This window comes from Macaca nemestrina, chromosome 9 (assembly GCF_043159975.1).
Source record: "Macaca nemestrina isolate mMacNem1 chromosome 9, mMacNem.hap1, whole genome shotgun sequence".
Lineage (NCBI taxonomy): Eukaryota > Metazoa > Chordata > Mammalia > Primates > Cercopithecidae > Macaca > Macaca nemestrina.
The window spans coordinates 111,207,940-111,223,701 of NC_092133.1; the positions used below are offsets into that span (position 1 = coordinate 111,207,940).

At 35.7% G+C, this 15,762-nt stretch overlaps 1 protein-coding gene and 1 long non-coding RNA gene across 13 annotated transcripts in view; one reads left to right on the forward strand and one right to left on the reverse strand.

Annotated features, from left to right (window-relative positions):
- The window catches only part of LOC105479927 (coiled-coil domain containing 7), a 436,030-nt gene that overhangs the window by 102,145 nt on the left and 318,123 nt on the right, over positions 1 to 15,762 (reverse strand). For 11 of the 12 annotated variants that reach the window (XM_071070238.1, XM_071070242.1, XM_071070239.1 and 8 more), the window contains one exon: positions 14,376 to 14,492. The exons of the other annotated variant lie outside the window; for it this stretch is intronic. In XM_071070238.1, coding sequence (XP_070926339.1) covers positions 14,376 to 14,492 — 117 coding nt within the window. The remainder of the gene's footprint in view (positions 1 to 14,375; positions 14,493 to 15,762) is intronic. 12 annotated transcript variants of the gene reach the window in all.
- LOC105479926 (uncharacterized) overlaps positions 1 to 15,762 on the forward strand; it is a 75,194-nt gene that overhangs the window by 49,198 nt on the left and 10,234 nt on the right. Inside the window, exon 2 of the long non-coding RNA XR_986172.2 lies at positions 2,627 to 2,800. This is a non-coding gene — a long non-coding RNA (uncharacterized lncRNA). The remainder of the gene's footprint in view (positions 1 to 2,626; positions 2,801 to 15,762) is intronic.

A 15,762-nucleotide genomic window follows, 5' to 3' on the forward strand; every position in this document is an offset into this window, starting at 1 on the left:
AATAAATTTGTAAAGGAATAGATAGTTGTTCTATTTTGGTTTTTAAATTTCTTCTAAAAGAAGCCAAGGCAGAAAATACAATCAATAGTTTAGAAAAACACATGTTATACCACTTGGCTCCCTGAAATATATCTCATTTGGACAAAGAATCACATTTAACATGACCAGTGTATAAATATTAGGTAAAAAGCAAAATATAGTATGAACATATCATATCTCTTACAACCCCCAGAACAGTGGCTGAACAAAAATTCAATGGAAAAGTAATATGGTTTGCATATGTCTCCCCTCCAAATCTCATGTTGACACTTGATCACCAATGTTGGATATGTGCCCAGTGGGAGGTGTTTTGGCTATGGGATAAAATTTGTCATGAATGGCTTGGTGTCCTCTCCACAGTAATGAGTGAGTTGTTACTCTATTAGTATTAGTTCATGCAAGATCTGGTGGTTGAAAAGAGCCTGGCAGGATTAGAGCAAGATGGCTGATGGAAGTCTACACTATTGATCCCCCTTACAGAAACATCAAATTTTAACAACTAACAACACAAAAAAGCACCATCACAAGAACCAAAAATCATAGTATTCATAGTACCTGGTTTTAACCTCATATTGCTGAAAGGGGTACTAAAGAGAGTAGGCTGGGAGAGAGGAGGTAATGTAGCAGAAGTGGAGACCATGGGTATTTGGCTACATCATATATTTTACTTGTGTCTTCAGAGCCTGCTTGAGCACTGTCTCATGTACACCACTTCTATTTGATGATGGAGTACTACCTGCATGCCAAACTATTTGGAGGGTCAGATAACACCCAGTTCATGGTGGGCAGCTCAGATTGCTTGGCAACTTGGTGGTCCATGGTTAAGTGTTCAGTTTCTACTAACACCCAATAGCAGGCAAAGAACTGTTATGCAAAAAGGATAATTATTTGCAGAGAATGAGATGGCTTTGCTCCAAGGGGCCTGCACTGTTATTCACCTATAGGAACTTGCCAAGGGCTCTAAAGAGCATCCCTATCTGCTACTGTCACTTCCAGCACCACTGGATCTGTAGGATCATGTTTTCCAAGTGGAAGAGCACCCTGTACCTGTTACAGAACCTTCTCTTGTTCTTGGTCCCACTCAAAACTAACAGATTTCCAGGTCACTCAGTAAGTGAGCCACAGTAGCACGCCCAAATAAGGAATATGTTGCCTTAATATACAGAGAGGTCAAATAGGCATTATAACTGTTTTTTGGTAGGAGAGGCCAGATGCAACAATTTTTCCTTATTTCAGAAGGAATATCTTGACATGTCCCATTCCACTAGACTTCTAAAAATTTCATGATGTAGAAGGCCCCTAAATTTTTTGAATTCATGTCCCACCTCCTGACATGCAAATATCTTACTAATATATCTAGACTACTTTTTACCCAAGAGGTCCAGTCAGCATATCATCAATGTAACAAACACGTATGATATCTTGCAGAAAGGCTTTCAAGTTCCTGGCAAACTAAATTATGATATAGAGGGGGAGAACTAATTTACCCTCAAGGTAGGACAGTCAAGATGCATTGTTAGACTTTCCAGCTAAAAGAAAACTGCTTCTTCACTATAGGAAAGCAGAAAATAAAGCAATTTTCCAGATCAGTATTTGCATACCAATTACCAGGGGATATGTTAATTTGCTCAAGCAATGAAATCATTATTTAGTACAGTATCTATAATTAGAATCACCGTCTATTTAAATTTATGATAATCCACTGTTATTCCCTGAGATCCATCTGTTTTCTGAACAGGCCAAATAGGTGAGTTGAAGGGTGTGGTTGAAATCACAACCTCTTCATTTCTTGAGTCCTTGATGAAGTCACTAATCTTCCAGATCTCTCTGGGAATGTAATATTGCTTTTGGTTTACAATTTTCCTAGGTAGAAGCAGTTCTAGTAGCTTCTAATTGGCCTCTTCTACCATAATGGTCCTTACTCCACAGGTCAGGAAACCAATGTGAAAATTCTGCAAGTTGATGAGTATATTTATTCAATTATACATTGACGAACTGGGGAAATGACAAGAGGATGAGTTCAGCTCCCACTGGATCCATTGTGAGACAGATCTGTGCTAAAATTCCATTGATCACTTGCCCTCCATAGCTTCCTTTCCAGTGGACCATCATGACATTTTTGACCTTTTGGAATTAGTGTCAGTTCAGAGGCACTGTCCATTAATCCTTTAAAAATCTTATTTTCTTTTATATGTTGCATAGTAGCCCCAGCAAAAAGGCCATAGGTCCCTTTGAGGAAGGCTGGGAGAAAAATTAAAGGTATAAATTTTTGGCAGTATACTGGGTCCTTCCTCAAGGGTACCCTTCCTTCAAGGGGTCCTGAGTCTGTAAACTTGATCAAGTCTGGGAATTGACTGAGAGGCCATGACTGTGTTTTTATTATTTAAATTAGACTTTTGTCCACTTGATCTAGAACTCTTCTGCTTATACAGATTAAGAAGGAATTTAGCAGATCGACCATTTATGTCACTTCAGTAAACACAATGATCAACTAGCCAATGCCATAGATAACTCAAGCCAGACTATTCTGATTTCTACTTTGACTCTGATTTCCATTGTGGTAACTGTTGTAACACTGTTGTTTCAGATGTTTAAACACCACTACTTGGCCTCTGAGACCCAATTATTCCTATTGCATCTAAGATTCCCAATTCAGTAGCAGCAACATCCAGTGTGATTTCTGACCAATAGAGAAGAGCAACCACAGGGCTGTTTGAGAATGCTTGGGCTGTCTTCACATTTCTCACAGTTGTGGTGAAAGGTATGTCCTCTGGACCCTCCTAAGATGGGTTAGCAGATCTTTTTTTTTTTTTTTTTTTGAGGATATTGTCCAAATATTAAATTTATATTTAATGAAATTATTTGGTTTATTTTAATTACATTATTTGATTATTATTTTTTTATTTTTATTTTTATTTATTTAATTTTTATTATTATACTTTAAGTTCTAGGGTACATGTGCATAACGTGCAGGTTTGTTACATATGTATACTTGCGCCATGTTGCTGTGCTGCACCCATCAACTCGTCAGCACCCATCAACTCCTCATTTACATCAGGTATAACTCCCAATGCAATCCCTCCCCCCTCACCCCTCCCCATGATAGGCCCCGGTGTGTGATGTTCCCCTTCCTGAGTCCAAGTGATCTCATTGTTCAGTTCCCACCTATGAGTGAGAACATGCGGTGTTTGGTTTTCTGTTCTTGTGATAGTTTGCTAAGAATGATGGTTTCCAGCTGCATCCATGTCCCTACAAAGGACACAAACTCATCCTTTTTTATGGCTGCATAGTATTCCATGGTGTATATGTGCCACATTTTCTTAATCCAGTCTGTCACTGATGGACATTTGGGTTGATTCCAAGTCTTTGCTATTGTGAATAGTGCCACAATAAACATACGTGTGCATGTGTCTTTATAGCAGCATGATTTATAATCCTTTGGGTATATACCCAGTAATGGGATGGCTGGGTCATATGGTACATCTAGTTCTAGATCCTTGAGGAATCGCCATACTGTTTTCTATAATGGTTGAACTAGTTTACAATCCCACCAACAGTGTAAAAGTGTTCCTATTTCTCCACATCCTCTCCAGCACCTGTTGTTTCCTGACTTTTTAATGATCGCCATTCTAACTGGTGTGAGATGGTATCTCATTGTGGTTTTGATTTGCATTTCTCTGATGGCCAGTGATGATGAGCATTTTTTCATGTGTCTGTTGGCTGTATGAATGTCTTCTTTTGAGAAATGTCTGTTCATATCCTTTGCCCACTTTTTGATGGGGTTGTTTTTTTCTTGTAAATTTGTTTGAGCGTTTTGTAGGTTCTCGATATTAGCCCTCTGTCAGATGAGTAGATTGCAAAAATTTTCTCCCACTTTGTAGGTTGCCTGTTCACTCTGATGGTAGTTTCTTTTGCTGTGCAGAAGCTCTTTAGTTTAATGAGATCCCATTTGTCAATTTTGGCTTTTGCTGCCGTTGCTTTTGGTGTTTTAGACATGAAGTCTTTGCCCATGCCTATGTCCTGAATGGTACTACCTAGGTTTTCCTCTAGGGTTTTTATGGTATTAGGTCTAACATTTAAGTCTCTAATCCATCTTGAATTAATTTTCGTATAAGGAGTAAGGAAAGGATCCAGTTTCAGCTTTCTACTTATGGCTAGCCAATTTTCCCAGCACCATTTATTAAATAGGGAATCCTTTCCCCATTTCTTGTTTCTCTCAGGTTTGTCAAAGATCAGATGGCTGTAGATATGTGGTATTTTTTCTGAGGACTCTGTTCTGTTCCATTGGTCTATATCTCTGTTTTGGTACCAGTACCATGCTGTTTTGGTTACTGTAGCCTTGTGGTATAGTTTGAAGTCAGGTAGCGTGATGCCTCCAGCTTTGTTCTTTTGACTTAGGATTGTCTTGGAGATGCGGGCTCTTTTTTCATTCCATATGAACTTTAAAGCAGTTTTTTCCAATTCTGTGAAGAAACTCATTGGTAGCTTGATGGGGATGGCATTGAATCTATAAGTAACCTTGGGCAGTATGGCCATTTTCATGATATTCATTCTTCCTATCCATGAGCATGGTATGTTCTTCCATTTGTTTGTGTCCTCTTTTATTTCACTGAGCAGTGGTTTGTAGTTCTCCTTGAAGAGGTCCTTTACATCCCTTGTAAGTTGGATTCCTAGGTATTTTATTCTCTTTGGGTTAGCAGATCTTAAATGATAAATCCACATTAACATTCCAATTTTCCTAGGCCTTTGAATCCCTTCCTTTTCAGTAAACCAAGGCAATTCTGCATTTCAGCTTCACTTAGTATAGGCCACCTTTTGGTCCATGTTTCCGCCAACCAAACTGACTGTTACAGTCCTTTGTAACCTCCATGCTGCAACATTAAACCAACAATCTCTGCTTAGTGATAAATAAATTATACCATATCAATAAATTTGGTGTGATCTAACTTTGTTCTTTTCATCTTCATCCTATACATGCAATATTGATTCCCAAACATATTCCCCTGATTTCTGTCTAAACAAATTAGAAAAATTATGTAGTTCTTTTGGAATGCAGTGCACCTTCTCATGAGTGAAACTTTGTGCTTAATCTTTAGGGGGCTGGTAGGACTTGAGTCTTATTATAGGTCTACAGGCAAAAGAGGGTGGTGGGGTTGAGTCTTGAGGAGAATCAGAAGTGTTTTGCAAGGTAAGTATCTCAAGGGAGGCAATTATAGTTTCTTCGGACAGAGCAGGATTAATCTCTTCCAACAGGAATGAAGGAATGAAAAGGCTGCTTCAGCTTTTTTGTTTTGTTTTGTTTTGTTTTCTTTTTTAGAGACGGAGTCTCGCTCTGTTGCCCAGGCTGGAGTGAAGTGGCGCCATCTCGGCTCACTGCAAGCTCTGCCTCCCGGGTTCCCGCCATTCTCCCGCCTCAGCCTCCTGAGTAGCTGGGACTACAGGCGCTGGTCACCATGCCCGGCTAATTTTTTGTGTTTTTAGTAGAGACAGGGTTTCACCATGTTAGCCAGGATGGTCTCAATCTCCTGACCTTGCGATTCGCCCGCCTCGGCCTCCCAAAGTGTTGGGATTACAGGCGTGAGCAGCAACCACGCCCAGCCCTGTTTTTTTATTGTATATATTTATGGGGTATGAGTGGTGTTTTGGTACATGTATATATTGCAGAATGATTAAATCAAGTTAATTATCACCTCACATACCAATTTTTGTAGTAAGAATAAAGTCTACTCTCTTAGCAATTTTCAAGTATACAGAATATTTTATTAACTATAATGACGATGCTATACAGTAGCTCTCCAGAAATTAATACTCCTATCTGAAATTTTGTGCCCTTTTGTAACATCTCCCCATTTCTCCCCCTTCCCCCAGCCTCAGGTAACCACCATTCCACCTTCTACTTCCATGAGTATGACTTTTTAGATTCAACATATATGTGAGATCGTGCAGTATTTTTCTTTATGTGCCTGGCTTATTTCACTTAGCATGTCTTCCAGGTTCATCCATGTTGTTGAGAATGGTAGTATCTCATTTTTAAAAGGAAGAATAATATTCCATTGTATGAGAACACCACAATTTCTTTACCAATACATCCACTGACAAACAAGTTGTTTTCATCTTGGGGTTATTGTGAGTACTGTTGCATGGACACAGGGATGCAAATATCTTTACTAGGTATTTATTTCATTTCCTTTGGGTATGTACCCAGAAGGGGAATTGCTGGGTTATATGGTAATCCTATTTTTAATTTTTTAAAGAAATTCCCTATTGTTTTTCACCACCTATACAGTATATAAGGATTCTGTTTCTCCATAACCTCACCAACATGTTATCTTTTTGATAACAGCCATTCTAATAGGTGTGTGATGATAACTCATGGTTTTTATTTGCATTTCCCTGATGATTAGTGATGTTGAGCATCTTTTCATATGCCTGTTGACCATTTGTATGTCTTATTTCAAAAAGTGTCTATTTAGGTTCTTTTCCCATTTTTATCAGACTATTATTGTTATTTTGCTGTTGAGTGTGTGAGTTCCTTACATATTTTGAATATCAACTGCTTATCTAACAATATATGATTCACAAATGTTTTTTCTCTGAATCTGTTGCTGTCTTTTCATTTTCTGCATTGTTTCCTTTGTCCAGAAAAGTTTTAGTTTCATTATACTTCCACTTGTATACTTTTGCTTTTGTGTCTCAGGCTCTTGGTTAGATATCCAAAAATTATTGCCAAGATCAATATCAAGAAGTTTTTCCCTTATGTTTTCTTCAAGGAGTTTTATAGTTAAAGGTGTTATGTTTAGGTCTTCAATCCATTTTTTTTTTTGTGAATGTTATAAAATAAGGTCCAGTTTCATTATTTTGCGTTTGAGTATTCAGATTTCCCAACACTATTTGTTAAAGAGATGGCCATTCTCCCACTGTGTCTTCTTGATGGCCTTGTGAAAATTAGTTGACATATATGGTTGTGTTTATTTCTGGGCCCTCTATTCTCTTCCATCAGTCTATATATCTGTTTTTATACCAGTACCATAGTTGTTTTTAAAAAATATTTTTATATTTTAAAATCGCTCTGTAATACAATTTGAAACCAGAAAGTGTGATGCCTGTAACTTTGTTTTTCTTTTTAAAGACTGTTTTGGCTTTAAAACAATTGTATTACAAAGACATCACAACAGTGATGTCTGTTGTGATTCTATAGAAGTAATCGAATTTTTGTTTTCTGTTTCTCTAAAAATGTAATTGGAATATTGATAAGCACTGTGTTGAATCTATGTGACTCTGGGTAGTGTGTGTGTGTGTGTGTGTGTGTATATATATATATATCAGGCAGCTTCTGGAAGAGTGTGCCAACAAACTACTTCCAGGAAGAAACTAGATTCTGGGGACCTATAACTAGCCACGAGAAGTGCCCGCACACTCATTCAAAACTATCTCTTTGCTCTCTCTTCTCTAGGCAAACTCATGACTTCCAAGTTCCCTCCACTCCCTGAAGTAGGTAATTTAAGAGCCAAACCCTCTGGCAGAAACTGTAAATGTTGCAGAACTCTATATGTGGTCCAAATCCTTCATTCCTCTGGAAGAAGTTATGAATTGTGGATTATTTCCCAATTGTATGACATTGTGCTTAGGATGAAGTTTGTGCATGAGTCTTTGCTTTCCCTACCCATTAGGTGGATATTTTTTCAGTTTCCCAATGTGTAGGAGTCACTCAACCACTTTCTGGCTCTCAGAGAGAATTGATCCATGCAGAAATGTTTATTTTCTGCATCTGTGGGAGGGAGAAAAGTAAGGAACCTCCTATTCCACCATGTTGCTGACATCAGTCTCTAGAAAGCCTGCTTCTAATGGCAAGGAGGACTCAGCAGAGTTTAGAAGTAAACATCCCTAGCTTCATTAGGATCTTCCCATATTTCCTCATTCCAGGTTTTAGGATTTTGTTCTATCCTAATCAATGCTCTCATTTTAACAGAAGATATCCTATAAAAGTGGGAATTCAACTTGCATTATAATTCAGTCACTCACAGGATGAGACTCTGGGTATGGTTTTCAGCAATCTGAGCTAGTTTTCAGCAATCTGTAGCTATAGGAGACCAGGGTTTCTTTCAGGTTAGTCATAGAAAGTTGTAGGTCATTATGTGGCTCTTGGGATGGAAATTTGAATTCCAAGCTCATCCTTTTCTTTCCCCACTTTGTCTAACATAGTAAGAGTAACCAGCTAATATCATTATACTCATTACTTTGGCAAAAATATGTTAAGGTATCAAATAAATGGTCACTCAGAAACCTGCTGTTTTTAAGTATTTGATCAGGAGTATCCAGTGGTGGTATTTTGTGTCCTATTACCATATGATGCCACGGTATCAGTGCTCTCTTTACTACTGGAGATAGAGTTATTTCTGCGTTTAAAACTAATAATATTGGTGAACTAATTCCCAAAACCCCAGAACCAATTCAGAAAATTCATCCTTAAAATTATGTTCCTTTAGAATCATTCCTGGTACCAAAATATGTATTAGTGAGGGTTCTCCAGAAGCAGAAAGGAGAGAGGGAGAAAGAGTGAGAGAAGTTTTAAGGAACTGTCTCATGGGATATTTAGGGCTGGCTGGCAGGCTGGAAACTGTGGCAGGAGTCAACATTTCAGTCTTAAGTCAAAGGCATTGTGGAGGCAGAATTCCTTCTTTGGGGATCTCAGTCTTTTCTCTCAAGACCTTCACCTGACTCAATGAGGTTCACCCACATTATGGAAGGTAAGCTGTTTCCCTGAAAGCCTGGTGATTTAAATGTTAATTATATCTAATACAAACACCCTCACAGTAACATCTAGACTTGTGTTTGACCATGCAACCAGGTACTAGAGTCTAGTCAAGCTGACATAAAACTACCACAGTTGGCCATCCGCTTGGAAAAGGCCATTCAGGAAAGAGCACTTATTAATCTTATGCATTATACCAGAAACAACTCTGAGAAATTATAAAACCATCTCTAAGAGGGGCTCTATGCTATGCTACTTACCATGGAGCCTAATACCATTAAAGATGAATGGAGAGGTGTTTTAGAAGCTCAAGCAATAGGAGTACACCAATGGAAGTTCTAGAGACAGTTTAAAGGCAGGCAAGATGTTTATGGGAAATGTGGCTTTTCTGTATCAAGTACCATAGACCCTTTTATTCCTTTATTAGTAGATGCACATGGTCAATATAGGTGAAGAGAACAAAAGAAACAAGGTACGTGGTAGCTGCTGGGTGCCCCAGTGAGAGAGACACTGTGCTTTCTGTATTCCCTCTTCTTTATTATGTTAAGAAGCCAAATAAATGTAATATTAGTTTAAAGTCTGTTTTGTCTAGTGAATTTATTATAGCCTGAAACTGACAATGATTGGGAGTACCATAATCGTTACTTTTAGAGAATAAAATACAATTACTTCCATTTCTGAATTCGTATGTTATATTATTAATATATTGCCATACCAGTGTTGTTAAATATACTGATTATCACCATGACTAGCACACAATTTGGGGTCTTTCTCTCATAGTTTAGCTGAAAATAGATGTTGAGGAAGTCAGAATTAAGGTGAAGGAATACTTCTATCTTCTATTTACTTTCAATTTCAATTTGTGTTGTGTGTGCAGGGTGGGGTGATAATCTTTATTTTGAACCTTTCTGAGCCATCTTGTTTTGGGTGTTCATGTCTTAAAAACATTATTACTATACTTTTAATAACGCATGTATTTTTACATTTAGCTTCTCCAAAATTGAAGTACATTACAATAAATGAAAAATAAAGCACTGTTTCACAATTTGATTGTTAACATTTCTGCTTCCTTATGTTACCTAAAAAGGACATGTCTCATAATCAGTAACATGATACTAGTTAAACATGATAATTGCATTATGCGTTTTTATATAATTTAAGAATGCTTATATAAAATGTGAATTTAAATTATTCGATATACTTACTGTATGTCTTTCATTAAGCTTTCTTGGTTTTTTGACCCTATGTTTTTGTAGACAATTGCATTTTTGATCATTTATATAATGTTGGGCCTTTACATATCATATTTCAGTTTTATGAGTTAATTAGCATTAGGTAAGTTGTGAGCATGTTTGAATCTGTTTCTCTGTCAATATTAAGAGTTAGATATTGGAAATAGGATTTCCTAGCCCTATGAAAGAAAGCAAAAGTATTTATAACAATCACATACCTTATGAAATACATGTGCTGGATGGATTAAAAACTGCATGTAAAAATAAGCAAATGCTAAAAGAAAACATAGAAAAATATCCATATAACCTTGAAGTTAAAGGGACATTCCTAAGTAAGAACAGAAACATAGAATTGTAAATAAAGTAGAAACATACAAGACCACAATAAATTGAAAAAATATGTGCCAACATATAAAAGATAGAACTATAAAATGATTTTAAAAGTATGTGCTATCTGACTTATTTTGTTAATATATAAAAGCACCTAGAATGTTTTAAAAAAGCAGACAACCTAATAAAAAATGGGCAAAGGGTACAACATAACAGAAAAGGAAATGAAAAGAGGTAAGGAATAAAAGATGTTCTGCCTGACTAGTAGTCATGAAAATGCAAGAAAAAAAGAGAAAGATGATTTTCACCCATGACTAAACATGCTATTAACTGATACAGAAAGCATGAAAAAAGCAAATAATGATGGCTGAACACACATATTCAAACTTATTAACACTTTAAAAGTTTTGTTTTTTTGATTAGTTTGGAGTGAGAAAGCAATTTAAGAGTATAAATGGAAGTAAAATATTTCTAAGGTTCTTTTATTTGTAATGGAGCTAAAGATACTGATTAGCTTTAGACATAGCAAAAGTTATGTATAAGACTAAATACATTTGTTAAGACAAAAAATTGAGGACAAACAAATAATGGAATGTAAAGTTTCAGTTTGGTAGAGAAGAAAGGAAGGAAACAAAACTTGAAAAATAAAACACTCAAAAACAAACAAACAAATATATAAATAGATACAAATCAAAAGGTTTGCAGGAAACATTGTATAATTTATCTGGCAGGGAAATCCAATTCTACCAATAACAACATTTATTATATACTATTTAAGTTGAAATAGTATAATAACATTTATTATACTATTAATACTACTAATAATTATATTACTAATAACACTATTAGATACTAAGTCATACTAATACTAAAATACTATTAGTATTAAGAACTATTTGTATTACTAAATAGTAAATCTGTTATATACTTAAAACTACACAAAAACATACCATATATTTCTATGAAATAAAGGATGTACATAAAAATAAGATTTTGCTTAGCTCTGAAAGTAAAAAAGATAACTGAGAATGATGGTAATCAAATAACACGAGGGGAGGGGTCTTTAGCTTTATGTGTAACATTATAATGTTAAGATAAAGGATTGTGAGTTATATAGTATCCACATACTCACAAAAATTGATGATTGATTGATAGATAGATAGATAGACAGACAGACAGACAGACAAAAGCCTAGAAGCCAATATGACAGTTAACAAAGGCCAATTCTGAGTCTGGTTTGTAGGCATATTAGTGACTGTTATTTTCTTCTTTGTGCTTTTTCATAATGTTCAACCTTGCTACAATAATAAAAGGGAACATATCAAAACAATCAGGTCCAGAGTAAAGGTAAGTTTGGTTTGGAACATGTTGAATCCTAGGAGTCTGTGGATTCCAACACCTAGTGCAGGGGCAGGTATGAGTGTATGTAGGAGGATACCCAGCCAGCATTGCACATCCAGCTGAGATTGACCTAAATGTTTTGTGAATGGATCTAATTTCTATAATTGAGAGGGTCTGGGTTTTTTGCTTTTTTCAAATGTGTTCCTGGAAAAATCTGAGTGAGGCAAGTGTGATGGAAATAAAACAGTCCTGGAGAATTGAAGATGATATGAATGAAGAATTAAAGTCACTAAAAACAGTATGGAATGATGTTAATAAATAAGGACTTCAAAGTTTAAAAGCTAAAGCAAGACAAACAATAACCTAGAAAAGAGAAATCTCACATTCAAATATTGGCTACTCTACCTATAAACCATGTGATGATATTGGTCAAATCATTTAACCACAGTATTTTAGAACTGAGAAGTACAAGGTCAAGGAACAGCAGTTTCAAGGTCAGGTGAGGGCCTGTTCCTCATAGATGCTGCATTATCTGTGTCCTTACATACACATATGGAAGAGTGACAAAGATGAGAGCTGTGTCCTTACATGGTTGCAAGACAAAAGGGACTAGGACTTCCCTTCTACCTCTTTTAGGAGGGTACTAATCCCATTCATAAGGGTAGAGTCCTTGTGACTTAATCATGTCCCAAAGGCCCCACCTCTTAATACCATCACATTGGGTCTTAGGTTCCAATATATGAATTTTAGGGAAAAACATACATTCAGATCATAGCATTCCACCCCTAGTCCTCCAGAATTCATGTACATCTCACACATAAAGTATGTTCATTGCATCTCAATAGTCCCAATAGTCTTAACTAGTTCTAGCATCAACTCAAAAAGTCTGAAGTCCAGAGTCTCATCTAAATATCATCTAAATCAGACATGGGTGAGAATCAAGATATGATTCTTCCAAAGGCAAATTTCTCTCCATCTGTGAATGTGTGACATCAAACAAGTTACATGTTTCTAAAATACAATGGTGGGATAGACATAGGATAGACATTTTTACTACAAAAGGAAGAAATAGGAAAAAATAAAGGATAATGGATCTTGACTAAATCCAAAACCTAATGGGGCAAACATAAAGTCTTAAGGCTCCATAATAATATTATTTGCCTTAAAGTCCTGCCTTCTGGACACACTGGCATGGACGTTGGGCCCCTAAGGCTCTGGGCAGCCCTGCCTCCATGGCTTTGATGGGCTCTGCCCATACAGTAACACTCATGGGTTGAGCCTGAGTGCCTGCAACTCTCCCAGTCTAGTATTGCATGCTGGTGGCTCTGCAGTTACGAGGTTGTGGAAGAAGTACTGCCCCAACAGCTCTACTAGGCATTGCCCTAGTGGGGTATCACAGAAGTGGCTCTGTACCAACAGCTCCACTAGGCATTATCATACTGGGGGCACTCTGTGTTGGTTCCACCCCTGTGGTAGTTTTCTATCTGGGTCCTAAGCTTCTTTAAGGCATCTTTTGAAATCTAGGTAGAGGTAGCCATGCCCCTACAGGTCTTGCACTCTCTGCAGAGTTAGTACTACATGGATAGCACCATACAGGTTTATGTCTTTTACATTCTAGAGGGGTGATGTGAACCACACCTATGCCCTCATGAGCCACAGCTGGGGTGGCTAAGAAGCACTGTGTCTGAAAGTGGGGAACAAAGACTTGAGGTGGCACTGGACAGCAAGATCCAAGATCCCAAGGGCACCTGAGGCCCCACCTTTGAAATAGTTCTGGGCTTCAGGCCTTGACACTATGGGCCTTGATGGAAGGGGAAGTCCCAATGATTTCGTAAATGCATTCAGAGTTATTCTCCCAATGTCTTGTTGAATACCATCTGTCTTGCTTCTCTCTATACTAATCTCTTCATCAAACAATCACTTGGCCACACTCTTGGTGTTCTCTCCCAAAGGAGCTCTCTCAATTTGACCAGTCTGAAAATTTTCCAAATCTTCACATGCTGTTTCTCTTCTGATTATAAATTCTGTCTTTAATTTATCTTTTAATGCATTTTATTAAACATAGTCAATAGAAGTCATGCTGCACCCTAAAGACTTGGCTTAGAGATTTCTTCTACCAAATATCCTGTTTTATCACTCCTATATTTTTCCTCTCATAAAACACTAGGATGCAAACACAATTCAGTCAAGATCTTTCCCACTTTATAACAAGGATGGCATATCCTACAGTGTCTGATAGCACGTTCCTCATTTCTAAGACCTCATCAGAATGGCCTTCACTGTCCATATTTCTAACATTCCATTCACAATTACTTAAGTAATCTCTAATAGCTCTATAAAATTCCTAGAAAAGTGTTTCCCAAACTGGTACTCCATGAAATACTAGTATAAGAAAAAGAAAAAGGCAGATTCCTTCACCAAATAAATTTAAGAAATACAGTAGTATAATAATAATAAATAAATTTAAAAAAAATATGAGAAGAGTGGTGTTAATAGCTTTACAGCATTCATTAACTCTGTGAAACTCTAATTTTTGGTAAATTGTTTTAAAATATTCATCCTAAAGGAAAATTCAACTATAAAGCCATAAATAGAGCTGAGTCACATTTATAACATATTTTTAAATAATCAAGTGCTCTATGTCTATTATTTTAAAACATATTTATCAACATAATACATACTTCTCAATTTTTGGTATTGGTCAACTTCACTTGTCTGAATTTGATCCATGTGTCCTGCAGCTGATTCTACACTTTCAGGTGTAAAACTCCTATCTGGCAGTTTATCCGTACCTTGATCTACCAAGATTAAAAGAAAAAAAATTTTTAGTAAATTAAATACAGAAATAACTATTGAAACTTACCTACTATAGCCTAATCTCAAGAAGACTATAATTTCTAAAGTTTAGGAACATATTAATACATCATTATGTCAAATAAGAAGAGAAAAATTATCTCTATTAATATCTGAAGTTAATTTGACAAATTTCACAATTATCCTGATAAAACTCTTTGAAAAAGCAGAATTATAGATTTACTCCTAGACATTTACTCCCTTAAGATAGAATACATTTCAGTCTCCACCCAAAAGCTAAGATTTTGGTTTCTAGTGAAACACCAAAAGCCATTACTATTAAAATTATGAATGAAACAAAAATGTAACTCATTATTGTTTTCTTTAGCAATTACCCATTTCTGGTAAAGTTGGTAATATAATGCAGAAATGCAATAAAGTAGAAATTTTGATTTTCTGCTAAGTTTACTTGTATGACCAAACATACTCATACAATGTTGATTAAAACTAAAAACAGATTTGCCTGTATTGATTTGTTTTATGAATTTTTTATAATAAAAAATTAAATTAAAAGAGAAAAAAGTATATATATCTGGGTCAGAGAGATTGTACATATTCAATGTCAATGAAACTCATAGATATATTTTTATTTTCTCATATAATTGGTACATATTTTCATAAAGATGTCTCCAAATGTCTAAACATTATCTACATCTTCCTGTAACACTGAGATCTGTTTCTCTGTACCCCTCCCAACTGATACTATATACTTACAGTATTTATTTTATAAATGATTTTAACTGAATTTTTTATTATTGATATAAATGTATTTGATTAACAATAGGGATAAAATATCTGCTGTCCATTTTTCTGTTGGAGAAATTTATTTTAAAAATTTCTTTTAATATATTTTTTATTAAAGAAATAATCTAAAATAAATGTTAAAATATTTTTACATAAAAGTTATACCCTTTTGACTGTCACAAAATTTTGATGTTTGCTTTTTAATTTTGATTTTGGTGTTTCTGTGCACAGAAATTTTAAATTATTATTTAGCCAATTTTTAATGATCTTTCCTTTATGTTCATATCTATGAAGTCATACCTAGGGTAACATTCCTAAGAATGAGACTAATTTACGTTTTCTTTCACTGTTTGATTTTTCATAGTACTTATTTATAACCTAGAAAATCAGTTTTTTGAATAGTAAAAGATAAAGTTATCACTTTAGTTTCTTTTCTGATTTGTCTTAATATGATTCATTAAATAAACGTTT